The sequence below is a fragment of the Cinclus cinclus genome, chromosome 35 (assembly GCF_963662255.1).
Source record: "Cinclus cinclus chromosome 35, bCinCin1.1, whole genome shotgun sequence".
Taxonomy (NCBI): domain Eukaryota; kingdom Metazoa; phylum Chordata; class Aves; order Passeriformes; family Cinclidae; genus Cinclus; species Cinclus cinclus.
In genome coordinates this window covers 507670-533737 of record NC_085080.1, presented here as the reverse complement: position 1 = coordinate 533737, position 26068 = coordinate 507670, and the positions used below count along the sequence as shown (strand labels likewise).

General features: G+C 52.4%; 1 protein-coding gene across 1 annotated transcript; it reads right to left on the bottom strand.

The window, feature by feature from the left end:
• Nucleotides 1–16587: 16587 nt before the first annotated feature.
• Nucleotides 16588–25905, bottom strand: LOC134055786 (serine/threonine-protein kinase PAK 3-like). The gene is made up of 11 exons (XM_062512246.1): nucleotides 25756–25905; nucleotides 25150–25250; nucleotides 22384–22847; nucleotides 22133–22196; nucleotides 21342–21390; nucleotides 20173–20282; nucleotides 19312–19429; nucleotides 18817–18916; nucleotides 18202–18398; nucleotides 17166–17303; nucleotides 16588–16693 (listed from the first exon to the last, which is right to left on the bottom strand). Exons 1-11 carry the CDS (start codon nucleotides 25903–25905, stop codon nucleotides 16604–16606), a joined length of 1581 nt encoding a protein of 526 aa, XP_062368230.1. The 3' UTR covers nucleotides 16588–16603.
• Between the last annotated feature and the right edge of the window lie 163 nt (nucleotides 25906–26068).

The following is a 26068-nucleotide window of genomic DNA, read 5'->3' as shown; positions in this document are numbered from 1 at the left end:
GACACGTCAGCCCTTCTTGTGCCCATCCCCGGGGCCTCCTGTACCCTCACCCCAAGGAACTCCTGTGGCTCTCCCAGTGCATCCCAGTCCATCCCACTGTCTTCACCGTCCCTCCCAGTGTCACAAGACTCCCTCCCAATTCCTCTCAGTCCACAGCCATTCCATTCCCAACCCACTCCCCGACCTCCACCCTCTCTCCAAGTGTCCTTCCAGTGCTCATCCAAATCTCTCTCATCTATCCCGGTGACCCACCAGTCCCTCCCAGTCCATTCCAAGTCCTTTTCAGTCCAATCCCTAACCTATTCCCTCTCTCCTATTGTCCCAATGCACTCCGTTCACTCACGGTGTTCCCCCATTCTCTCCAGTTTCATTCCTAGTCTCTCTCAGTACCACACCAGCCCTCCCCATCTCTCCCAGTTCACCCCAGTTGGTCCCAGTGTGTCCTCACTCTCTCCCAGAGCTCCTCACTGTATCCATCTCACTGTAACACTCAAGCTCCTAGCGTGGCCCCAGCTCCCCACTCTGCTCCGTGATGGATTCCTACCCTGTTGAGATCCAGCTGAGGTGGTTCCAGGGCCAGAAGGAGATCTCAGGGCATGTGGTGGCCACTGACCTGGTCCCCAAGTGGGACTAGACCCACCAGCTCCTGGTGCTGCTGTAATCCCCTCCCCATTGCAGGGTCACCTTCAGCTGCCAGGCGGAGTACATCAGCCTGGAACACCCCGAGCTGGCACTGGGGTACAGCCCACACCCCACAGTGCAGGGGGACGGGGGAGACACTGCGGGGGCTGGGAGGGGGATTGGGGTCTGTCGGGAGTGACTCGGAGAGTGTCTGAGTCAGTCAGGAGGGGATGAAAGAAGTCTGGGGATGGAAAAGATGTGCTTGAAATGAGGTTGGTTGTGTTGGGAAGAGACTGGAAGGGCTCTTGGTGAGCCCAGGAGAGGCTGGGAAGGGACTGGGAGAGGGCTTGAGGGTCCTGGGGCAGTGGGGGGCAAATGGTAGGGAGGGACAGGATCCAGAGAGGGACAGGAGGGGCTTTTGTGGGTCCTGAGGAGGAGGGGAAGAGATTGGGAGGAGATTTAAGGGAGTACTGGGTGGGCTGGGGGTGAATGGGAGGGTGCTTGGAGTGGCTTGCAATGTCTGTGAGAGGTTTTGGAGGGTCCTGACCCCTGTGGACTCCCAGAAATGCTGCCAGAAACCCCCCTGCAGCAAGGTCCTGAGGGGGATGGGGAGCTCGGTGTTAGGATTAGTCTTCCTGGAACCGGAGCTCACTTCTACCTGCACAAGAAGGTGAGGGGAGGTCCCAGGGATCATATGCCCCCTCCCCCAGAGTGTGTGTGCTCCCCTGAGGCTCCCAGCCAGGTGTCACCCCCTTTTCTCTGCCCTCAGAGCTCCTGACCCAGCAGCGGCTGCAGCTCCTCCCCATGGCCTTGGGCCCAGCCAGGACCCCCCCGCTCTGTCCCCACTCTGATTTTGGGGGTGTGGTGTGTCCTACCCAGTCTTGCTGTAACTCTGCCCCAGCCCAGCTGCTCCCAGTGTTCCAAACAGAGTTTCCCAGTTGGACCCAGCTCTGTTTAGTGGGGGGCATTGAGGAGGGACCTGGGGGGACCCCGCGGGGGGATGGTGATTGGGCGGGGAGGGCGGGGTCCAGGTGGGGAACACTGGGTGCTGCGGGTCTGCCCGGCAGCCGCTGAGTCATCAGACCTGCTCTCCCTGATTGGCTGCATCTTCTCCATCGCATTCTCTGATTGGCTGAGAAGAGTCCCGGAAGTTGAGAGAAGGAACAGGAGAGATCGCGCCCCGAGCACCTGCACGGAACGACAGACCCAGCTTGGGCACAGGAAGGGAATTTATTACCAACCAAATCCCAGCAGCACAAGGAGAAGGGAAAGCAAAGTCTCCAACACCTTCCCCCGACCCAACAGGAATTACCAGGGCTCTGCACAACGGGGCTCACTGGGGATCATCCAACACCGATCCTCCCATGGGGGATGGAGCTGCAGCAGAGCACGAAGCTCTTCCCGCACTCAGGCCACTCCCAGGGCTTCCCTTGGTGCTGCCTCCATTTGTATTGGGTCAAGTGAGAGCTCCTGGAGAAGCACTTCCCACACTCAGGACACTCGTAGGGCTTCTCCCCAGTGTGGATGCGCTGGTGGACAGTGAGGTGGCTGTTTTGCTTGAAGCCCTTCCCACAGTCAGGGCAGCAGAAGGGCCTCTCATCTGTGTGAATCCTCTCATGTCTGAGGAGACAAGAGGTGGACTGAAACATTTTCCCACACTCAGGACACTCGTAGGGCTTCTCCCTAGTGTGGATGCCCTGGTGGACAGTGACACCGTGTTTCTTCCCTTCTCCTCTTGCCCCAGGCACCCACGGCCGGCTCCTTCTTCCCCACAAACCCACAGCATCCCACTGGAGGGGCAGGGATGGAGCTGGGCCAGGTCGGGCTGGGGCAGCGCTGGGCTCTCGGCCGCTCCCGCCCGCACTCGGTCCCCACTGCAGCCGCTCCTGCCAGGACAGTGCGGGGGGGCCCGGCCTTGGCGCTCCCCACCCATGACTGCATTCCAGGGACAGAGCTCCAGAGCCAGGCTAGGAGAGATTCAGGACAAACTCCCCGGCCTGAGGGACAAAATGTGTTTATGGATGGCTCTTCAAGGGCTGGAGAAGGGACAAGAGCTCCAAGACACGCTCTGATTAAGGAAAGGGAATTAGACCAAGCCCAGGTTACCGCCCACATGGTCAGCTCAACCGGCAGAGCTGTGTGTGCCTGCAAGAGCCTGGGACTGAAATGCCCCCTGCAGGAAGGCTCAAATATCTCCTGGTGACAGCATGTCAGCCAACGGGCCGGCAAAAGCAATTCGGAATTCTTCAGCAATCACTGCATCTCTCCTTAAGGCATTTCCACAACAAATACTTCCAAGATAAGGGATTGGGGAAGCAACAGACTCACATGGGGAACTCATTTTACAGCAAAGACCCTTCAGTGGCTATGGCTGCTTTAGGAATACCACAGGGACCTCCACAAGCCCTGGCACCCCCAGAGCTCTGATCAGGTAGAAAGAATGAAGGGAGAAATAAAGAAACTCCTTTACAAGCTGCTGATAGAAACCAAGATGCCATGGGTAAGGCTTTTACCATTGGCTTGGGCAAGAATAAGAGCCACAGCAGACACTCAATTCTCTCCCTTGTAACTGATGTTGGGAATTCCTTACCCTGCTAATTCCCCACCCACTAGCCGTGCAGATAAGGGATACATATTTCAAACAGTCTGTGACCACAATCCTGTCTCTTGCAAATCTCTCCCACAGGAAGCTGGGCTGGCACAGAGCCTGCCTTGGCACTTTGCTGCTCACGGCATCCAAGCGGGACATCGGCTCCTGCCTAAGGACTGCAAAGAAGCACCACTGGTGGCCAAGTGGCCCGGCCCATTCCAGGTGTCCCTGAGCACAGAAACAGCCGCCAGCACAGCTCAACACGGGGGGACCCCTCACCCTCGGCTCAGGGTCTCTGAAGCCCCGGACATTTGGACTTCCCGGCTGCAGCACCAGCATGGGAGGCTGCCACTGACCCTGCCCTGAAGGCAACGCAGCAGCAGCAGCAGCAGCCAGGGCTCCACAGCGGGGCAAGCCCCTGGGCCTGCCCACAGATCCTCTGCTGAAATCCTCTGCCTGGGCACCCTCCTTCGGCATCTCCAGCCACTGGGGACAATCCTTGCTGCCACTGCTGGAGCTTCGCTGCTTTCTGTGCCTGCACTCCCACAGCTGCTGGGGAAGACAGCGGCAGAATTCCACTCTGCCTCTCAATTCCACTCACACACTGGGCTGCCTGCGAGTCGATGCTTGGAAAATATACACACTTGACATTTTTAAACATCCTATTTCCCTACTCAGACTTGGTTTGCCTGCCCCTTCGGGAAAGGAATATTAAAGGCTTTTTTATGGAATGCTACCCCACTGAACAGGGATGAGATTAACATCTCAACAGACTGGAATAACCCAAAAGATATCCACAAACATAACGACCATTAACAGAACACCAAGGACCAACAGCAACCACCAAGGAACACCCACCCCAGACCCTGCCCCCTGCACAGCTGGAGACACCTGGTCTGGAAAAGGCCGACAAGGAAATCCAGGAATCTGGACCTAATTAACATCAGAGGGGGAGAAATCCGGGTCCAGTAGGAAACCAAATAGTGAGAACTACACAACTTGGAAGCAATGAACATTAAAGCAACGCATTGCAATGGGTTCAGACTGTATACAGTTTAGGAATAATCTAGTAAAATGCATGTGTCATGGCATGATTTTCTCTGCACACCTGGGCTATGTGTGGATGAAATTATTTCTGTCACCCATCCTGACCAGAATCAAGTAACGCCTTGACTCTCTAACACTAAAGATAGTCTTGGAGAGTTTTTGTTTTTCCCGCAGTTTCAGTGACAAAAATTACACCATTAGAATAATTTTTCGTTAATAATCCAACTTTTCTACTGTCACTTGGGCCAGGGAAGTGACAATCAATTTTTACAGCTAGGAGAAGTAGAAAAAAACTTGATTGCAATGGAAATTTTTGGGTATCTTCGTCAATGGCTATTAGTGATGGCAAAATTTCCATCTGGGTTTTATGGTGCTCGCCTTTAGGCTGCATTTTGCAAAACGAGAAGAGCTTTAAGGATGAAGCTTTAAAGCATAAACAGTTGATAGAATACTGTTTAAAAGGAAAAAAAAAGGATAAAAAAATAAAGCAAATTCTGTAGGTCCACCTGTGAGTTATCCAATGGCTGCTCTGGAAGAGAAGCAATGGCTCCAGGCAGCCAGGAGAGGAGCTTTAGAAATGCAAATTAACACTGCTGGGGCAAAGTGTGGAAAATGTACCCAGGTGTTCTTGCCTGGGGGAGGAATTGGGCTGACTCCCTCTGTCCCCCACCCCAAGCTCTGCCTGCTTGCACAGGTGGAATTTGCACAGCTCAAGGCAGAGTCCATAGTGTGGACATCTGACTGCAACAGAAACTGGTTAAGCTGCAAAGGGAAACAGCAAACGGAGAAGGTTGTGAAAACTTTACTATCAAATGTCAGAGGCAACCATCCCTCTCCCCACTCCAACACGTGCTGTCACTGCCCAGGTTCTAGAGGGTGTACCAGAGCACTGGGGTGTTTTTGCGAGCCTAGAAAAATCAGTTGGGAATCCAAGTATGTGATGATTTAATTAGAGAAAAGTGATCAATTGATGCATCCCTGGCTGCAAGGCATTGCCAAAAATGGGGACCAGATTAGCAGAGACCAGAACAAATCCTACAAATCCATGGACCAGCCCCTGAGGGATTCCCAAAGGAATTCATATCAGGTGAAAGAAACTCCATACATAATTTCAGTAGCATAATTAGGTTTGCATTTGATTATTATTATTATTGAAAGACTATATTATCATTCCTCAAAATAGCAATAACCCAGACAGCTCCAGCTCCTGACCTTCCCACCAATCAATCCACTGAAACGAAGAATAAGACATTGCACCATGTCTTGGGACCAGATTAGCTATTAACAGAAGGAGGAGGAGTTTCAGAAAATTAAATGACTCAAACCACTGTTTGTAAATAGATGATAACTGAAAATCGGCAAAACAGATAACAAAGGAAATAAGAAAGTAGCTCAAGTACCAGTCCATATAGGGAAAGGATGGGAACGGGACAGGTTTTCGTGGTTCCATGGCAGACCATGGCTTAAACGAATGCTGCTCCTCCTCTGATGTGCTGCAGCAACTCTCATCTTTTTACCATGCCCCTTTTGACACCTTGCTCAGTGCAGTTCATTCTGCAGGTGAGCAAGGCCATGCAGGTGGCAGCCAGGCCTCCTGATCCAGAAACAGCTACAAAAGGACAGGCTAGGAGGTCACAGAGAACAATCCCAAAAGCAAAGAGGACCCAGAAAAAGAGAGCGAGTCAATGGAAATTAAAAGTTAGTTAAGAGACCTCTTGAGAAAATGAGGAGGGATTAAAAGCAGTAAGATTAATATCGTAGTAGAGGTGCATATTAACGAGGACATGCAGCAGCCGGATCGGGAAGTCTGGACCTTCCAAATACCTCTGCCAGCGGGCAAAGGGAGAGGGAGACGCGGCCGGGAAAATGAAAATAAAAAGGAGGCTGCGTTTCAGAGACCGCATGGCAAATGCCGCAGGGCCTCTCCCTCTGCTCATCAATAAAGTCACTTCTCCAGGACTCCTCTGTCTCCTTTGTGCACACAAACCTCTGGCGACGGCAATTTTCCCGCACAGCCCCGGGGACAGGGCAGCCACCTGTGTCCTGCCCACAGGAACCGGGACGAGCCGGCGCTGCTCCGGCACCGGCTCCGGCCGAGCTCCCAGCGGGAAGGAGACCGCGGGCAGCCGCTCCCGCAGCGCCCTCAGCCCAGGGGCAACACGGGCCGGGCACGGGACAACGAACCCGACAGAGCCCCCCGCCGCCCCCTCCGCCCGCAGCGAGCCCCGAGCCCCCGCAGAACCGAGCGCGGCTCCCACCTGCGCTGGGGCCGCCTCCGAGCTCCGCCGCCGCCGCTCCCGGGCCCGCACACACGCTCCGGCAATGGCGCCTTAGCTCCGCCAGGGGCGCTCTGGGGGCGGCACCGGGGCCGGGCTTCTCCCCGCTCTGCCCAATCAGCGCGGCAGAACGAGGAGTGATGGCACAATCGGCCAATCGCAGCGAGGGGCGGGCTCTGCGCACGGCCCAGCCCCGGCCCGCGCTCTCAGGGCCCCCCGGGCTGAGTGAGGGGAAAAGCCGGAGATGAGGAACAGCCCTGGAACGGGCCCGGGCCTGGGCCCGAGTCGGGATTTGTCTGAAAACACCAACAAAGTTCTCCGCAGCACCCGGCACAGGAGAGATTTCTTGCAGAAAACTCCAAAAACTCAGAGCAGGATACTGAGAAGTAAATGAAGACCCCTGAAAGCAGCCTCCCCCCACCCCTCCCTCCTTCCAGCTGTAGAGGAGACGAATCCTTCTGCACACATTCCTGTGAGGGCCCCGTGGAACTTCCTTTGAGAGAAGAAAAACTACTTGCTTAGAATGACTCATGTTAGAAAACATGCAAGCTCTTCGTCTTATCTTTTTAGAATATTACTGGTTCGGTTTGATTCTTTAGAATTGGTTGTCCCAAAGCAAGTAAGATAATGTAGTTGGCCAAAATGTGTTAACTCTGTTTTCCCTTGGTTTACTTTTGTTCCCCCCATACCTTATAAAATCACATGTGTGAACCCCCATCTTTGGATTTGTAGCCTGACCCCTTCCCAGACGATAATACAGCCTGTGGGAAAAGTCTGAGCTGCTTTCCCATTCTTTTTATGCCGGCTGGAAACTACAGGTTTCTGTGAGAAAGCATGAAGCTAAGCGCCCGAAAGGCCAGCGCTCACAAACCTTGTCACTTTCCCCTGCCCAACAGCAACAGGGCAGGGGGGACAAGAAAAAGTTACACCAGCTGCACCTCCTACCCTGACAGTGCAGGGTGTGAGAAATGACGCTCGATTTTTCAAATTTTAAACTTCTATTAAACATTAACAAAATGTAATAATCGACTTGTGAAAAACGACGCTCACTGTTTTAAAATGTCAAAGGTTTATTAAACCTTTACATAAAAAGACAAGAAATTACTGAAGATTGAGGAAAATCAGCGCTGGGAGCACAGGACTAAACCCCCACGTGCTCAGCTACGGAATGGATGTTCTGCCTTTTATGCCCCTGGGCCCTCCCAAAGTCTTGTCGCTGAACTCCTTCTCTGCCGTCCCTTGCTGCAGACTACTTTCTTACATCTTGACTGGAGGTCAGGTGCAGGAACAAGCCAGCCCTCCCCAAATGCCCCGACTACCTAAGCCACGTGGTAACAACAGTACAAGGGGGAGGGGAAAGGGGACTAGGGGAGGGTATATTATCCATTTAACATCATTATACATCCACAGAACGTATCTTAACATGCACTCATTGTTCATCCTTTAATTGTGAGAGCCAACCGTCGCATCCCTCATCTATAACAAACCTCCCTTTTCCGTTTCATAAGTCTTTTGGGTCAAACAACTGTCTTTTTTTAGATTCCAGTGATTCACTCTTACTTCTCAAAATTGAGTTTTATCATACTAGCATCTGTTGAGGTGGTGAGGACAGTGGGAATAGAAAACTCTGCGGTTTTCCTTAGGCTCACTTATTCGCAATGGACAAAAGGGAGTCCCAGGGCCTGGTATGGCCATCTGCCATGCTTATGGGGTTACTACCCTTAGCAGGTGTATCTTACCTGTTGAATGCCAACTGAGGAATGATAGAGGTCTGCTATGGCCTTTTAGCCCCCACCTTACCATGCCTACAGGGTTGCTGCCCACAGCAGGGCTATACACTCTTCTTGGTGGTGAGCATAGGGGCCAAGCCGGTCTTGCCCTCTATTTCTTGTCTTACTCCACTTGTTGGTTCCTAAGGAAACCGCCCCAGCACCTCCTACGGTTCCCTGTGTACTTCCCCTCAACAGATGCTTGTAATTTCCATCCATTAAAACAGGACAATTACATTAATAACTGGAATGGTTCCAACTCCCCCTTAAAGTGTTAAAACAATCTTCGAGCCATCTGCTGGAAGCTTGACCCTACTTTTTGAATGTCTTCCTGCTTCTGTGATTATCTCTCCGTCTGTGCGTGAGGCTCAGTTCTATCTCACCCAGTCTGGATGTTACAGTTTATTCTTTGGGTTCTTTTACTGGACCTTTAATTCTCTCGACATGAGTCCACTCCCACTCTGCGGTTCGCACAGCCGATTCAGTGGTGAGCAGTACCTGAAAGGGACCTCCCCACTGAGGGGTTAAAAGCTGGCCTTTCTCTAAAAGACAGACGCTGAAGGCAATGTACATCAGGAGGCATTTTTCTACATAGCAGCTTCCTGTTGAGTGTCGGAACAAGGAACTGAAGTGCTTGATGTGTCTGAAACTCAGGCAGAGGCCAGAGAGCACAGACTTAGGAAGCACTGTTGAACGAATACATAGTAGCAGGCAATCTATTCCTCATGGCTATTTCCACCCTAGTACTGCCCCACAGGCTTCACCTATGGAAGTTGCTCAGCACTGCTGCCACAAGGAAACTGGCTTAAGGAGCATTACACTTATAGAGGGCTTATGCACCTGGCAGAGCCTCTTGTCTTGATGGCAGCAGTTTCTAGGGGCCGTGGGTGAGAGCAGCAGTGGATGCACATAATAATGCCACTTGTTCCTTGGTGTATTTCAAAAACTCTTTTTTGACATGTCAGATTTAAAAGCTCGGCATAAATCAAAGCTGTGGATATGACTGTGAAATCTATTTAGAGAACAAACTCCCCTCCAAAGACACCCGTGCAAAGCATGCACATCTTACAGGGATTCAGTGGAACCTTAAACACTACTAAATTTGATGGAAATCACTGTACACAACCTTATATAAATTTTTGGCACACTTATACATAGGGTCTAATTCCTCTCCCTACAAGAAGAGAGCGAAACAGAGAGCCAGGAGCCACTCCAGCCAGCAGAGCCCAGCAGTGGCACACAGACAGACAGACAGACACAAACACACACAGACATGCGGACACAGATACAGGCACACACAGACACACAGACACACACAAACACACACAGACACACACAGACACAAACAGACACACACACACAGACACACACACACACACACACAGACCCCAGGAGCACACACCCATGCACACCAAACCCATGCACACCAGCACATACGTGGTACTCAGACACCCACCTACACACAGCCTCCACTAACGCACACATGCCTACAAGCACAAGACCTGTTGTACTTGAGAGCTCGTGCACACTCATACGTGCAGTGTCATTAACATACAGATGTCCCACACAGAGCCATGCTCACCCCTGCAGAGCTGTGCACACCTACAAGCACAGAGCTGTGCACAGACTCAACACACGTGTACACAGAAGTGCACAGATGTGCACAGTGCTGTGCACACTGCACACACGTACACTGTACAAAGTAGGATGGGTGCACTCACATCTGGACACACTAGAGAATATAAGTGTGTCCAGTTCTGCACACTGACACACGTGTGCACAACACTGTTCTAGAGCCCTCCTGGCTCCGACCCCCATGTGGGTCTCTCTGTGGGATCATGACACAGTGGGGATGGGGACAGGAGAGGGGAGTATGGGTGGGATATTGTGGCAGGCTTCATGCCTACAATTAGTTAAAATATGTCACTACAAGTTCTTCGATCCCCCAAACCTCCCCCCCACACATACAGGCAGATAGGTCCTGCATTCCTGAACCCTGTCTTTGGGGACAATTTCTTGGTTATTTCCCTCTGGCAAGGGTCACTTGGGCGGGGGGGTCGGGAGGGTCGCGGGGGGTGGGGACAATGGGATGGTTCCTCTCCCCTGATTGTCTTAGGGGCAGCCAACCCACTTCCTTTCTTCATTTCACTCTCTGCAGTGCTCTGCCCACCATCATTTGCCTTTAATGAAGAAACAAAGGCAACCTAGAAATCTCCCTTCCAGGGCAAAACAACACACAGAGAATCTGTGCTGGAAAGAGAAAGCCAGTGGTGGACAGTGAGCTCACTCTGCACAAACAGGAAAGGCCAGGCCAGTGCCAACATCAGATGAGTCACATCCAGTGCTTGCCACCCTCCCAGGCAATATTCAACCACTCAGCCTCACAGACCTGTGTTCTAGTACTCCCAGTGGTGTCCTGGAAAGAGAATGGTGGCACATCTACTGCCTGCTACCCCCCTCTAGGCAATATTCAACTGTTTGGCTCACAAACTAATCTTCGAGCTCTCTTAGTGGGCTTAGCAGAGCCACTTCCTACTGGTGGGGGCTTGACTAGCTGGAAGGGGAGGATTAGAAAGATTTCTTGAGGATCACTGCCAGTGCACAGCACACATGGCATCCCTCAGCCTGTACATCATCATGGCACGTAGGGGTAGGAAACAACAGCAGCCCTACCCCACTGCTCCAGAAGCCAAAATCCCCATGCAAGCATTTAGTTATGGCCTTCTTAGAGAACCACATTTCACCCAAATCTTCCCCTCTGCAGCAGCTCATTCCCACAGGAATGGGCAGAGCAGATGGGGTTTGTACATGGGCTGGCTTCCATTCCAGTCTTTGCCCTGGAGCTAGCACGGCAGTAGCGGGGCTCTGGTGAACCTTCTCCTCCTCCCATGTGGGCTCTAACCCAGCTGCCAGAACTCAAAGTGCACAGAGCACTTCTGGGCTTTGAGCACTGGCCACGGGAGGAGAAGGTGCAACTCCAAAGGCAGCAGTTCCCCGGCCCAGCTCCTGCCATGCCAGTGGGGCTGTTCCATGGCTCAGGTGAGGAAGGGAAGGGGAAGTTCAGGTGGCAGTAGCTCATTTCCGAGGGAAAGAGAGAAAGGTAATGTATTCATTTTGAAATCACTGCACTCAAGTGATGCTGTTAACCTGAATCTTATCTTGAAAGAGAAGTAGCACCTGCTCCTGTTAAATCTGGGTGGAGAACAACAGTAACACTTGATATGGTAAGCAGTTAAATTATCCGAGGGAAAGTGTACAGCAAAACTTAGTGTTCACAGAGAGAGAGAAAAAGGCAGGAGGTGACAAAAGGGAGCAGGAAGACAAAGCACACCCCAAGCCAGTGTTTTTTCTCTCAAATCCAGGATTTTCTGTTTGTATGGAATGGGGCACAAAGTAGCTTTCCCTTGAGATTCAGGACTGAGAGGCCAGAGCTAGAAAGTTTGTTCAGTGTGAAATCCCCTCTCCCAGATCTGCACCGGGGTTCTTCCTTTAGCTTTTACACGGGTGTTTAAAACCTGACGCATCTATTCCTCATGTGACCCATCCCACGGCCAGTATACATAGTCGGACTTAATTTCTCTCTTAATCTATCCTATTATACAATACTGTACCATCTTAAATTCTTTGGTGTTGGAGTCATGTTTCCACCGGGCTAGTTTTCTTCCCAGGAGGCTATTTAGACGTATATCTGTTGATATCTCTTCTTTTCTTTGTCCCCTTCGGGATTCCTTCCTTGCTCTTGGGATAATTGATAAAAGATTTGTGTTAATCATAAAAGCATCGGGGTTTCTAGAAATCAGAACACTTAGGTCTGAAATGAAGCATGGACATTAGATAGAGAAAAATATATATGATGAAATCATTCTGTTTAAATCCCCTGTTATGAATATTGGGGTTTTTTTAGTTAATTGTATTTGATACCAGTTTGTAAACTGGGGGTTTCCCACGGCCTGAAAGATATTGCAAAATCAGATTTCCTGCCTTTGTATAATCAGTTGCAACCTGAAAGATTTTGCGATACCAGATTTCCTGCCTTGGTGTAATCAATCCCAACCTATCTGTTAAGACCAGACCCCCCCATTTCTACTGTCCCTTATCTACCAAGACCACATGGCTGCTTGACAAACTGTCCGGAGACTACAAGGAAAACCATCCTATAAAAAGGAGCTGCAAACCAAGGTTCGACGGACCGTGGAGTGGGCGGTGACTCCTCACTTTCCCCAGCGCTGTGTGCTCCGTCTATATCAAATAAAGCAACTTAAATTTTGCTAAATATCGAGACTTTGTTTCTCATTTATAACACTCTTAGTCCCATTCTTCCTGCCAATCACTGGTTCTCACAACAAAAGCCTGCCTTCCTGACAGCCCATTACAGGTCCTCGCAAGAAAAGCTTGCCTTCCCAATCAGCTAGAAGGAAAAAGAAGGGGAAAGCAAGGAAGAGAAACGAATGAAAGAAGAAAAAAAAAAAAAAAGGCTTTATGTTCCTCTCGAAAAGTAAAAGCAATTTGCCGACGATCCAGGGACCCCCGTTCCACCGGGGGGGTTCCGCCGTTCCTCTCCTCCTCGGCTGGGCGCCCCGGTCCCACGGCTTTACGCCGGCGGGTATTACAGGGGAACCGGTACAGCCCGGCACCCTCCCCCTTCCCGGTGCCTTTTGGCTTCTTAGCCTGGGGCAGCTGCCGAAAAGCCCCTCCGCGACGTGGGCTCTTGCGGCCCCGCGTTGTTTTTTTACGGCGGCGGATACCGCAGGGAACCCGGCACAGTCCGGATGGTAGCGTAGGGTTAAAATGTTTCTAAAATCGTGGGAATTTTATACAATGATTCGGGGGTAGAAAGAAAGGTTGGGCCTGGTAGGCCTGAGAAAGGGAACTAGGCCCTGGGAACGAATTAGACCACGTGAAACTGCATCTGCGTAATCATCATATGATAAATGATATGATTGCTAAATGTAATGATTGTTTGGTAATTGAATATAATTATTGTTTAATTGTAGAAAGAATCGTGTGAAACGATGTAATCGTACAAGAATCATGAGAAAGGATGTTTGGGGGACCTGATGAAAATGACAAGAATTCATGCTTGGATAAGATCAATGTATACAATAGACATAATAAGAATTTATTTATCATTTCATAATTAATATGTCGTTTAATAACGAAAAGGGTATGAAAACATGTCCATCTCGAATCCGTGCCGGAGTGAGACTTGGGTTTGTACCCCTGATTGCCAGAGCTCTTCAATAAAAGCACCTGCATATATTCACCCTGTGACTGTGTGTTTCAAGGCTAACACGGATGTCCCCGGGTCAGCCCCGCTCTTCAGCGGCGCCACGCTCGGACCACGCCCGGCGCCGCCGGCCCCCAGCCCGGTGCTCCGCGGCTCCGCCCGCTCCGATCCCCGCTCGGCGCGGCGGCGGCTTTATGCCGGGGGTCCCAGAGAAGGCCCTGACTCGAGACCTTGGACAGCGCCGTCAGCAACTTTAACGGGGTTGGCAAGCTCCGCGGTTCCTGAGACCCCTCCCGCACACCCAGGCTGGTTCTCCACCCTCGGCGACGCTGTCCACGCCGCCTCCGGCTTGGCGAATGCCGGGAGTTACTGCGCTGGGTTTGATGGCCGCCACTCAGCGCTTTCGGCCGCTCTGGCAGCCAGAAACACAGCAGCAATATCCAGGAGCTGTCCCTTCCTAGTCCACGGCTTTGAGGATGCTGTGGCGGTGCCACAGGAGAAGACCCTTGGTGTTGTGCTGGAAGAAGTTCCTCCAGAAGAAAAGGTGGTGTTCCTAGGTGCAGGGAACTCTGTGGCATCAGCAGTGGAGGAGCAGGATGAGGACGATGTCCAGTCTTGGGATATTTCTGCAAGAGCCTTCACCCCTGCCAGAGCCTCGGTGAGAGCTGGCAGAGTGCAGAGGGAGGCAGCCCTTTGGACAGGCGGCCCTGCTCCCTCAGAGCCATGGCTGTGAGACAAACAGCCTCATCCCTGAGGATGCAGATGGGCAGGAAATGCCTGGAAGTAAAATGGGCAGCCCAGCCGTGTCCAAGAAGCTGTTCCCAGAGGCAAGTGTCCCAGTTGGAAGTGTTCTGGAGCCACTCGTGTTCAGCCTACAGTCAGTTCCCAGAACGCTGTCCCTGTTCCAGTGGGGAAACCCCCATGCTTTGCAGCAGGAAAGATTCACAGGAAACCAAGGAAGCTTTCCCATCTCCAGGAAGCTCCCCCCACTCTACCAGTCAGATAGCCTCTGACTACCAGGAATGTGTTTATGGATCAAGATCTGATCATTTTAGGAGCCTTAACGTTAAATAAATTAGGATTTTCTCAGAGAACTGTCTGAATGTTCCCACTGTTTTGGATTTGACTGGGCTTCCTTTCTTCCCAGAAAGTGGCACAGTGGTGGGATTGGATGCAGGATGGGAATGCTGTGTATGACAGGTAGAGAATTTGGTTGTTGCTAAGCAAGGCTTGTCCTTCTCAAGGACTCTGCAGGGTCGTAGAAGCCACTCAATATCCCCATGCTCTGCCATGAAGGAGGTGACAAAGAGCCTGGAGGGAGCATGTCCAGGAGAGCAGAACGGACTGGAAAGAAGGATATTCTAGGTGCTGGGAGCACCTGTATGTCGGCCCAGCCAGTTCCTGCCGGCTTTTGGTGGTGCCTGAGCAGGGCTGCAACGATGACAGGGACATCCTGCAGCAACATCCCCCTCTCCATCTGGGCGTGCGCTCAGTCCCAAAGCTCACCCTAATCCTGATCTCAAGCTCACTCCATGTTGAGACACACTCACACTCCTGGATTTAATCTCATCCCAGTGCCAGACTGGTGCAGCCCCAGAGCCAATCTCAAGGCCAGGCCTAAGGCAAATAGCACATTTAGCCTTAGTCCCAGTTCCAACTCTAATCTAAAACCCAGCCCTAACAGCCAAGTCCAGCCTCAATTCCAGCTCCTTGCCTAATTCTCTGCCCTAAAACAAATTCTGCATTTAGCCCTAAGCACAAAGCCAGCCCCAATTGCAACTCTAAGCCCAAGACCAATGGCAATTTCAAGCCCTAAATGCAGTTTGGAGTGCCAGCCCACACTCCAACGGCAGCTTTAACTTGAACTCCCAAAGTCAGCCCCAGTTCCTGCCCTAAGGCCAGCACCGTTCTTGGACCTAAGCCCAAAGGCAGCTCCAGTTGCACTCCTTAGCCCAAGCCCAGCTCTAAGCTCAAAGCCACTGTGATAAATATATTACAGTGTTGGCTTTGCAATTGTTAGAGTGAACACTAAGGTTTTTAACACTGGCTTTTATAAAAGAAGTTTTGCTGAAGTTTGGAGATCTTTTAATGTGAATGTTGTGTTGTGATGTTAGTGAAGGTGTTGTTTTGTTAACGTTACCCAATGAAGGAGTAGGAACTTGTTGAATGTATTGACAAGTAACAAATCATCAGGACTGGGTCAACTACACATGCCTGAAAAAGGTGGGAGGGGGAGAAACTGTGCTAAAATGTTTGAATATGTAGAACCTTTTGTAAATATTTTTGTTGGGCTTGTGCAATACCCGGGAGAGCAGGGGTAGTTTCTGCCCCGCCCCTCGCTACGATTGGCCGATTGTGCCGTCACTCCTCGTTCTGCCGCGCTGATTGGGCAGAGCGGGGAGAAGCCCGGCCCCGGTGCCGCCCCCAGAGCGCCCCTGGCGGAGCTAAGGCGCCATTGCCGGAGCGTGTGTGCGGGCCCGGGAGCGGCGGCGGCGGAGCTCGGAGGCGGCCCCAGCGCAGGTGGGAGCCGCGCTCGGTTCTGCGGGGGCTCGGGGCTCGCTGCGGGCGGAGGGGGCGGCGGGGGGCTCTGTCGGGTTCGTTGTCCCGTGCCCGGCCCGTGTTGCCCCTGGGCTGGGGGCGCTGCGGGAGCGGCTGCCCGCGGTCTCCTTCCCGCTGGGAGCTCGGCCGGAGCCGGTGCCGGAGCAGCGCCGGCTCGTCCCGGTTCCTGTGGGCAGGACACAGGTGGCTGCCCTGTCCCCGGGACCCTGCGCTGGGGCCGCCTCACCGAGCTCCGGCCGCCGCTGAACAACAGTCCACGTCAATTAGTGCCATTTTCTGGAAGTGATCATCTCTTATCTACAAGTCCCTGACCCTGTTTCCTCGCATTGCTCGGGGCAGCTGAGTCACAGGGGGAGAAGGAAGGAGCACAAGGGTGTTGAGGTTTTAAGAGACTTTTTATTCCAAAACCTGCCATAACAAACAGGCTCTCCTAACGACCCTAACTAACTAGCAGTCCTAACTACTCTACCTAACTAGACCTAACTACTGTCACAAAAAGCTGTTCTCAGATGTTTCATCTCCTCTGCTGCACCCGCCGTTGCTTTGCTGCAGTGATCAGAGGGGTCAGGCTGGAGAGAGGCTTGGCTGATGATAAAAATGGGTGCTGTCCAAAGGATAAAAAAGAAAGAAATGAACCATTACTTTCTAGAGTCAAGTTCCTGGACGAAGGGGAATGGTTTGAAACTCAAGAGAGGGAAGCAGGCTCAGATTGGGTCGAAGGAAGAATTCTTTTATCAGGAGACTGGGGAAACACTGACAGAGGGTGCCCGGATATGTGGGAGGTGCCTCCTCCCTGGAAGCATCCAAACTCAGGTCAGACAGGGCTCTGAGCCACCTGAGCCACTTGAAGATGTCCCTGCTCTGTGGGTTAGCAGGCGCAGATGACCTCGAAAGGACCCTGCCAGCCCAGAGCAGGCGAGGGTTCTGCTTGCTTTGCTCGTGAAAAGCAGCGAGACTGGAGATTGGCGGAGGGGGGGCCCCCCAAGAAAACCCCTCCCTCCCTCCCTCCCTGCCTCCCTCCCTCCCTGCCTCCCTCCCTTGCGCTGCTGTTTCCCCTGCAGCCGCTTCGCATTCACCTGCAGCAGCTCCTGGGCAGAGAAGCGCCGCTCCTCGTCCGGCTCCAGGCTGCACTCGAGGAAGTCCCGCAGCAGAGCCGACAGGCGCCTGGGCTCCTGCAGCTGCGGGGTCCCGTTCTGCCGGATCAGAGCGCGAGCCTGCAGGAAAAGCAAACCCAGGGCTCTGCCGGCTTCCTTCACACCCACGAGTGCTCACATCGACCCTGGCTCCTCAGCCCCAGCTCCGGGGGCAGTTTCCTCCCTGGCAGAGGCACTGCTCACGGCTCATTTTTCTATGCCAGCCAAAACCCCCAAACCCTGGTGCAGCCGCAGCCGTTGCAACATCCAAATGATCTTGCCCTGAGAGCCACTTTCGTTGGCTGACGTTATTAGTAGGAACCTGCATCAGAAATAGCACATTTTTGCTTCTCCAAATACCAGCTTTACGGGCCATTTCCAAGAGCCAGTGTGGCCGGCATGTGTTATATCAAAGGATTCTTACATCAAACACATGTCTGCAGTGCCACTGACCCTGAAGTAAATGCATTCCTGATGCCCCATCCCGGAAACTGCCAGGCAAGGAACAGGAGGTTTGGGTTGCTGAAAGCTCCGGCTTGATGACAGAGAAAGCAGCTCGGACCAGGAAGGAAATATCTTGGACTAGGGGTGTGGTAAGCAATGCTCTTCATGTTTTAGACAAGTTTCCCAGTGAGAAAAATCAGGGCGGAGTTGATCTGGCTCTTTTAGAAAGTCCTTCAGAAAACTTGTAGGGTTTGGGGGTGGATTTTGGCGTTGGTTTGGGGGTTTTTTGCAAGATAACATTAGAGCTGATACACTGGCTTTGCGTTTTCAGGTCATCCTCACAGACGGAAGAGCTGCAACAACTTAAAACCCAAAGCAAATTGTTGCTGGAGACTGCCGAATGTTCATCTGTGCTCAGGCTCGAGTCCTCTGGGAGTTCCCTTCCCAATGTGCAGAAACCTCCAGCTGCTCCTCCCAGTGCAGGGCCAGCCTGTGCTCACACGCCTCTGCAAACACTGGAGAATTTGCCTCTTACCATAGCCCCTGTTTGCTTGAAGTAAGGAGGTTCTCCTTCCACCATCTCGATGGTCACAATACCAAAAGACCAGATGTCCACCTTGGGGCCATAAGGAGAACTGGTCACAACTTCTGGGGCCATCCAGTGAGCAGTGCCCACCATGGAGCTGCACTGGTCCTGCTCAGGGCCGAGCTGAGCGCAGAGGCCAAAATCAGCTGAGGACAGAAACAAACGCTGTCAAAGACATCTGGAATGAGGAAACCAAGCACAAAGATTCCCCACTCTCAGTCTGAGAATGCAGTACTGAAGTCAGCTGGAAAAGTCCTCAGGGCTGTGGCCAAGGAATGATGGAACTGGACCCTTAAAGAAACCCTCAGCTTTCATGCAGTGGCTTTTACTGCTTCCCTTGAAGTTTAGATTCCAACTCCCGTCCCTCTGGAAGGGCCACACCTAGAGCAAAGCCACTCCTGACACCCTGCTCCTCTCCTGAGCTCTCTGTGCGGGGCAGTTGCTCTCAGCTGGCAGCAGCAGCCAGGCAGTGCCACCAGCAGCACTTGTGGGGCTCTGGTTGTCACTGGGAAACAGCCTCAGACTCACACCCTGGGAGCACCGTGCCTGGCCAGGAGCACCCACCCAGTTTGACAGAGCCGTCCATTCCCAGAAGGATGTTGGAGCTCTTCAGATCTCTGTGGATCACCCGGTTGGAATGGAGGAAATCCAGGCCCTGCAGACACTGAGAGAGAACAAGAAACACAAGGGTAAAAATCAATGGCCAGAATACATCACACAAGAAAGGGCAGTTTGGAATTCTCCCGGCAGCAACTTTGCTGCGACAGGCCAGGAGACAGTGCAGACAAGCTCCAGGCAAATGGTTCAAGGCAAAGCTGAGAACAGCAAATCAACTAAAATAAAAGACAGAGAGAGTACCACAACAGCAGGAAAGGGGACAAGAACAGAGTAGAAGTGTAGTGAGACTGGCAGGTCGTTCACTTCAGAGGCTCTTTCTTCTCCAGTTCATAAAAGCAACACGGAAACAAAGCCCTGAGCATGGAGCCACTCCTGTTCTCACACCCTGTTTGGAAGGACCATGGTGTCCAATCCACGGGAAGCACAAGCAGGATCCCTCACCTCCCGACTGACAGCTGCCATCTCTCCTTCAGCCATGCGTGTCTGTGTGACAATGTCCTGCAAAGTTCCTCCATCCATGTGTTCCATCACCAGCCAGAGATCTTCATTAACAAGGAAGCTGGGAGAGGAAAACAGCGGCATGGAGGTGAATGTGCACTGCTCAACTCCCCCATGGAAAAGCCTCAAGTGGAGTTGTTTTTCCAGGTCACTTGTCAATGAGAGTAGAATCAGATAGAGAGACATTCCTGCCAGCCTGCACAGGCCTTGGAATCTACACAGTCTGAAGGAGAAGGAGACACCTGTGAGAAAGGAGATCCCTTAGATGGCAAGCAAGTGAAAAATGCAGTTTAGCAACAGCCCAGATCAATGTGGAACCACAAGACTTGCCCCCAGCTGGTTCAGTGTCTGAACTCATCAGTTCCACCATTCCCTCCAGAACAAGGCAACACAACTTCCAGAGTTATCCAGGCAAGGAGGCTGTACAGCACTTGGGACAAAAGTTATCAACTGTTTGGAAAACCTTGCACAAAGTGCCTTCACAAACTGGCAAGGCCATTGAAAAATGGGCAAATGAGGCACTTCTGGAAACCTGGGCTTCCTGGCATCTGCAGCAATGGAAACGAGTTGGAAAGAAGAAGCCAAGGGAAATAATTTCTGCCATGGTTTATCAGCACTTGTCATAAGACACAGCAAAGGGGGTCACCTTGAAGAAAAAAACAAACAAAAGCATGGAGGGAGTGAACTGCCAGGCTATTGTTTTGGGAAGATATGGCTGGGTCAGGCTTTTTCAGAACAGGCTACAGACTACAGATGAAAGATGAACGCAGGGTCCTTGCATGGCATAAGACCTGAAGCACTCACCTGTCCAAAGAGTTGACAATGTTGGGGTTCTTCTTGCCTTGCAGGACCAGGATCTCATTCACAGCTCGTTCCCTGTTCTGCTCTCCGAGACTCATTTTCTTTATGGCCACCTGAAGCAACATTGCAGACCTTTAACTGGAGGGGTCTGCGGCAGGAGACCACAGCAAACATGGAGCAAATATTTCTGGAGCAGCGGAGCCAGGCTGTGCCAAACTGCCTCGGGATGGGACACCAGAGCTCAGCAAGTGCCGTTCCCACAGCCCATTTCTCTGCTCACTGTGGGCTGCTTACAGGACACGTGGCCAGAGACATTTGGCCTTGTAAGCTCTGCAGAAATGGTCCCTCAGCTGTCAGCCTCAAAGCTCTAACAACATTTTCTGCACCTACAGTCTTCTCAAATGGCCTTAGTTTACCACCACTCTGAAGATGATGATGACGATCATCAACATCATTATTATTATTAAACACATTTTGCAAGCAGGAGGTCATTCTGGTCCTGAGAAACAGAGCAAAACAGCCCAGAACCCTTTAGCAATTCTATGGGATTTGGTCATGATTTCAAATGCCACTGCTCTGTTTGGGGTTGCACAAGAAAGCAAACACGCACATCCATTGCTCACATGAATCCTGTCACAGGCTGTCACTGACACCAGACCCAAACACAACTGCAGGGTTTAGGAGAGAGCTTTGCTCTGGGCATTCATCTTCTCATTTCCTCTCCCTCTCCCTCTCTCTCTGTGAGCAGCAGAAGTAGGACTAGAACCCCAAACTGAGCCCAAGCAGGATCTCTCCCTAATTAGGCCATGAGGTATCCTTTGAAGATGAAAAGCAGGATGGAAAAACTGCTAAATAGCATTCCTGTCCAAGGCTGGGATGCAGAGAAATTGGGCCTCAGTCTCCACCAGTTGACGCATTCACGGTTTTAGACTTGAAGACCAAGCCAGCGTGTCCTGCTCTGACAGACACCACTGCCCTCCTTGCATTCCTTTGGGCACTTCAGAAGGACCAAGTCTGCCCCAGCTGTGTTCTGAAGGCTGACACTGCTCTGCCTTCAGAGGAGCAGCCTGAGCAGGAAAGCTCTGCTGGGCCCCCAAAGCTCCAGCCATAGCTCCGAGCAGAGGGGAGAGCCCTTGAGAGCTGCCAGACGTGCTGGACATGTTGGCACTGACCTCTCCTCCAGTGGCCCTGTCGAGTCCTTTATAAACAGTTCCGAAAGCCCTGGAGACAAAACAGCAGAGAAGAAAGAAGCAGTGCTTTAGGCCCTGGGAGTGAAAGCCAGCCCACACAGGAGATCTCTGCTGCCTGCAGCATTCACAAAACACCTGGGTGCATCGACCCTTCAAACACCAGAGCAGCAGCTGCCATGCAAGCTGTGCAAGAGAAAACTGAGGCCAACATGAAGGAAAAGGGATGGAGCAAATCCCAAGTGTCTACACTGAATTCTTTTAGTTCAAAACCTGAGGTGGGGGGTGGGTGTCTAAAAACCTGGAAAATAATGCATTACATTCTTTTGCATTTCCTGCCTAAGACTTGCAGGATCCACAGGGGCCCTGCCATCAGGCAGGTGATGCATTTTCCTCTCGAGTGCAGCAGCTCTGTGTCTGTTACTGAATGTATGGGGTTTACTACCTGTGCTGGGAAAAGCACTTCCTAGTTTTTCTTGAGAACTGCTTTCTAAGAGTCTGACTGGTGACCAGGTCACCACGTGAGTTGCTCTTTAAGGCAATCAAATTCCAGACACTGACGATTTTCCAGGTCCTGCTCCTTGCTGCAGGCAGGACACTGCCAGCCTCAGAGGCCTTTGACAGTGCCTTCTGACCACAGTTACCAATTTGGATTAGGACTGAGAGACAGCAGGATCATACCCCAGTGTTTGAAGGTCTCTCCTGACTTCTCACTTGATCCTGCACCAGCCAAATACCTGGCCCTGCTTGTGCATAAGTAACTGCCATGCACTTACCCTTGGCCAATCTGCCCCAGTTCCAGGTATTTCTCAGCAGGCTCCCCCACGCTCACCATGTTCCCTGAAAGAAACCACACGGAAGATGCTCCCTCCCAGATGGAGACCCTGCCCTGCAGCAGAGCCAGAATGCAGCCCCACTCCCTGGGGCCATGAGCCCCTTGGTCTCAGCTGGGGAAGGACAGTAAATGACTCCGTGACATTCAGCTGCAGAGCAGCACGAGGTGCAGCTCATGCAGAGACACACGCACAGCACCCTGCTCTGGCACACAGGAACAGAACAGACGTACTCAGCTGCATCAGGCACCACTCCCCTCTCCCCTCTGGCTGCGAGGCTGTGCTGCTGTCAGAATGTTCATCCCAGGATCCCACAGCAGAGGGAGGTTCGGTGTCCTCTTCCCAAGCAGAGGCAGGTTCTCCGTCCTCTTCCCAAAGAGCTGCAGGTTCTCCATCCTCTTCCCAAAATGCTGCAGGTTGGCCATCATCCCACGCTGTGGGAGCTTTTCTATCCTCATCCCATTCCAGGGGACATCCACCATCCTCGTCGCACGCCGGGAGATGTCCGCTGTCCTTGTCCCACACTGCGGGAGCCTCACCGTTGTATTCCCAAACCACGGGGTGTTTGCCCTCATCCCCCAGAACAGCAGGAAGCTCACTGCTGTCTTCTTCCTCTCTGGAAGCAGAGGGAGCCAGAGGAGGCGCTGATGCAGCTTTTCTGCCCTGTGGACAGGCAGTAGTGTGAGGGACAGGAAGTTCTATCTCAGTTATCACCTTATTTATCCTCAGCTACTCATCCAGCTGCGCTATGCAGAAACAAAGTTCAGAGTTGTCCAAACTAACAATGGGCTAAAGTTGACATTGCCACTTATTGTTGGGAATTTGATATTTCACCGTGGCTAAGGCCAGTCTTCTACCTGCAAAACCAGGCCTGCAGCTCTTCTAAAACTCTTCAGCAGAAAAGGAGAAAACTGCCAGGGATCCCTTTGCTGTTGCTGCTGCAAAGACCCTGACAGGAGCTTTCCTTCAGCCTCCCAGCATGGCACTCAGCTGCCACACACAGAGCTCACAACTTGCTGCACAATTCTGAACACCAAAGGTTTCTTCCCACTCACCGAAGGAGGAGCTGCTTGGGATCCACGCATGAGGTGCCCTGCAGTGGGAGAGGGAACATGAACCAGATGCTGGTAGGAAAAAAAACTGCCTGTGGTGGGAAGTGCCACAGAGCAAGGCAACCCCAAGAGAGCATTTTGCTTTCACAGCATCCCTCCAGGAGCCACAGTCCCTTCACAGAGCAAGCAAAAGAGCAGCACAAAATACTGGGCTGTGTCGGTTCTTGGCTGGACCAGCAAATGGAGGGAGTTCTAGGCTCCACTGCCACAGACGCCCTGCTTGAGGGAACAGAACCCGTGCGGGCCTCATTGCAAACGCCTCGCTGGCTGTAGACACCCCCTTCTTCAGCTGCAGCTGCTGCCAGGAGCTCTGCCAATCTAATGGTGTCTTCATGGCAATTTGGTTACAAAGTCACCTGGGGTCCAGAGGAAGAACAGAAAGCACACAGCAAGCCCAACGCCACAGATGCTGCAGCCAGGGAAAAGGTCAACTTACTTGCCAAGTGGGTTAAAAAATATCCTGAATAAGCCACAGAGTACAGAGTGCAAACTGCAGCAACCACTGGCTGGATCATTGTGGCTGTGCTGCACACGTCTGCAGACTGTAGCCCTGCAAGCACAGAAGGACACACGTCAGGGGCTGGGCTGAGAATGCCTCGGGCAGGAGGATCCTCCGGCAATCAGCAGGCACCCAGCGCTGCTCCGGGCACTGAGGCCTCTGTCCCACAGCAATGGGAACACCACTGGGATGTGGCAACGTTCCTGTGACATCACAGCAGCAGCTCACGCAAAAACCACTTGGAAGGTTCTCCTATGTCACAAAGGAGCACAAAGAATCCTCCCAGGGCACAGCCTACTGCCCAAAGGATCCAAGAGGAACTCTGCAAATGCAGCAAACAAGGACACCCATAATCCAGTGTGAACGCTGAGGAGGAGCAAGGACGGGACAAAACCAAAGGAAACATGACCTTTAGTCACTGATGCTTCTGACTAAAACCAGCAAGGCTTGTTCCATCTGGGATCTTTGTTCTAGTTCTAAAAACAAGCAAGGTTCTCCACTCTAAATATACAGAATGCAGAAACTGGGGAGGAGGTGGGATTAGGAAGGAGGAGGAGCAGGAGAAGGGAGATAGGAAAAGGAGGAGCAGTAAGGGGAGGAGCAGGAGGAGACAGAGAAGGAGAAACAGGAGGTTCCAGTGCTCCCTGTGGCCGCAGCCCCCGGGACCATCAGCCCCACCGCATCCTGCAGGTCAGCAGGGAGGGAAAGCTCATCCCAATCCTATCGGCGGGTCCCTGGGACGGTTTTTTTTTTTAATTGGGGTGTGTTTGGAGCTCGCATATTGCGGAATTGAACCCCAAATATCATCTGGTATCCCTGGGAGGTTTTTTCCTGTGTGTGTGTGTTTGGATCTTGCAGGACGCCAAAGATGAGCCTCTTGGGGGGATATTTGGGGGTCCACGTGGCCATTGTCCAGTATTGGCAGGGGGTCCAGTATTGGTCCTGGGAACCCCTGCGACCTCTAGAGTAGGGAGAACAGAGAGGGGTGATCCCGGAGCTGGGGGGTCCCTGGCAGCCTGGAATGGGGGGGAGGGACCTCTGGGATCGCAGGGATCTCAAAGTGAGGCATCAGTGAAGAAGGGACCCCATGGACCCCCCAAAAGCCCTTGGATCATCCCTAAGCAGGACCCTGGAGAAGGGGGAACCCCTGGAGCCATTGGACTCCCATCATCCAAAGGAAGGGAAACCTCTGGGACCCCAAAGTGGAGAAATCAGAGATAGGGAACACCTTGGAGGGTTTTTTTGGGTTGAATCTTGATATTTTGGAGAATTTAATGGATGCAAGACACCTCCTACATTCTAGAGATGGATTTGGGCAGGAGGGGCCCCCAGCCCGAGGAGCCCCCAACTTGTTTTTCCCCTCAAACCAGGATTTGTCATTCCCAAGCCACGGCTGGATGGAGGAAGAAGAAAAGCCCCACAAGTGCTTGGAATGTGAGAAGAGCTTCTGCTACAGCTCCCACCTGAGGGAACACCAGAACATCCACACTGGGGAATGGCTCTGTGGGTATGGGAAATGTGGGAAGAGTTTCAGTTGAAGCTCCAACCTCACCAAGGACCACAAGATCCACACTGGGGAATGGCCTGGAACGTGGGAAGACCTTCAGGTGGAATTCTGAGCTCGCCCCTCATCAGCACATCTACTCCAAGGAGAGGCCCGATGGAGTGATAGAGACACGAAGGGACCTGGAGCTCTCACTTTTACTGACACCAGCAGAGGCACCACCAAGGGAAGCCCTGCGACTTCCCCGAGTGCGGGGCGAGCTTTGTGCTCTGCTGCAGCTCCATCCCCCATGGGAGGATCGGTGCTGGATGATCCCCAGCGACCCCCGTTGGGCAGAGCCCTGGTGATCCGTGGTCCTCGTGATCCCTGTTGGGTCGGGGGAAGGTGTTGGAGAGATTTCTTTCCCTTCTCCTTGTGGTGCTGTGAGTTGGTTGGTAATAAATTCACTCACTGCGCCCAGGCTGGGTCTGTTGTGCCTGTGCCGGAGTTTGCTGAGGGATCTCTTCTGGTCCTTATCCCCAGCCAGGAACCTTTGGTTCCATTTTCTGTCCTGGCGGCTGCTGGGGGCAGGGACAGAGTGGCTTTGGTGGGAGCCTGGCATCGGGCTAGCCCTCGCCATGGGCACCCCTGAGATCTCGCTTACCTGGGGACACATTTCTGGGCGCACCTGAGCTCCCACCTGCCCAGCATGCCAAGGTTCCCCCTCCGGAAAGAACCTCCCCTCCTCCCCCCCCCCCCCCCCCCCGGACTGCAATCAGAAAGCA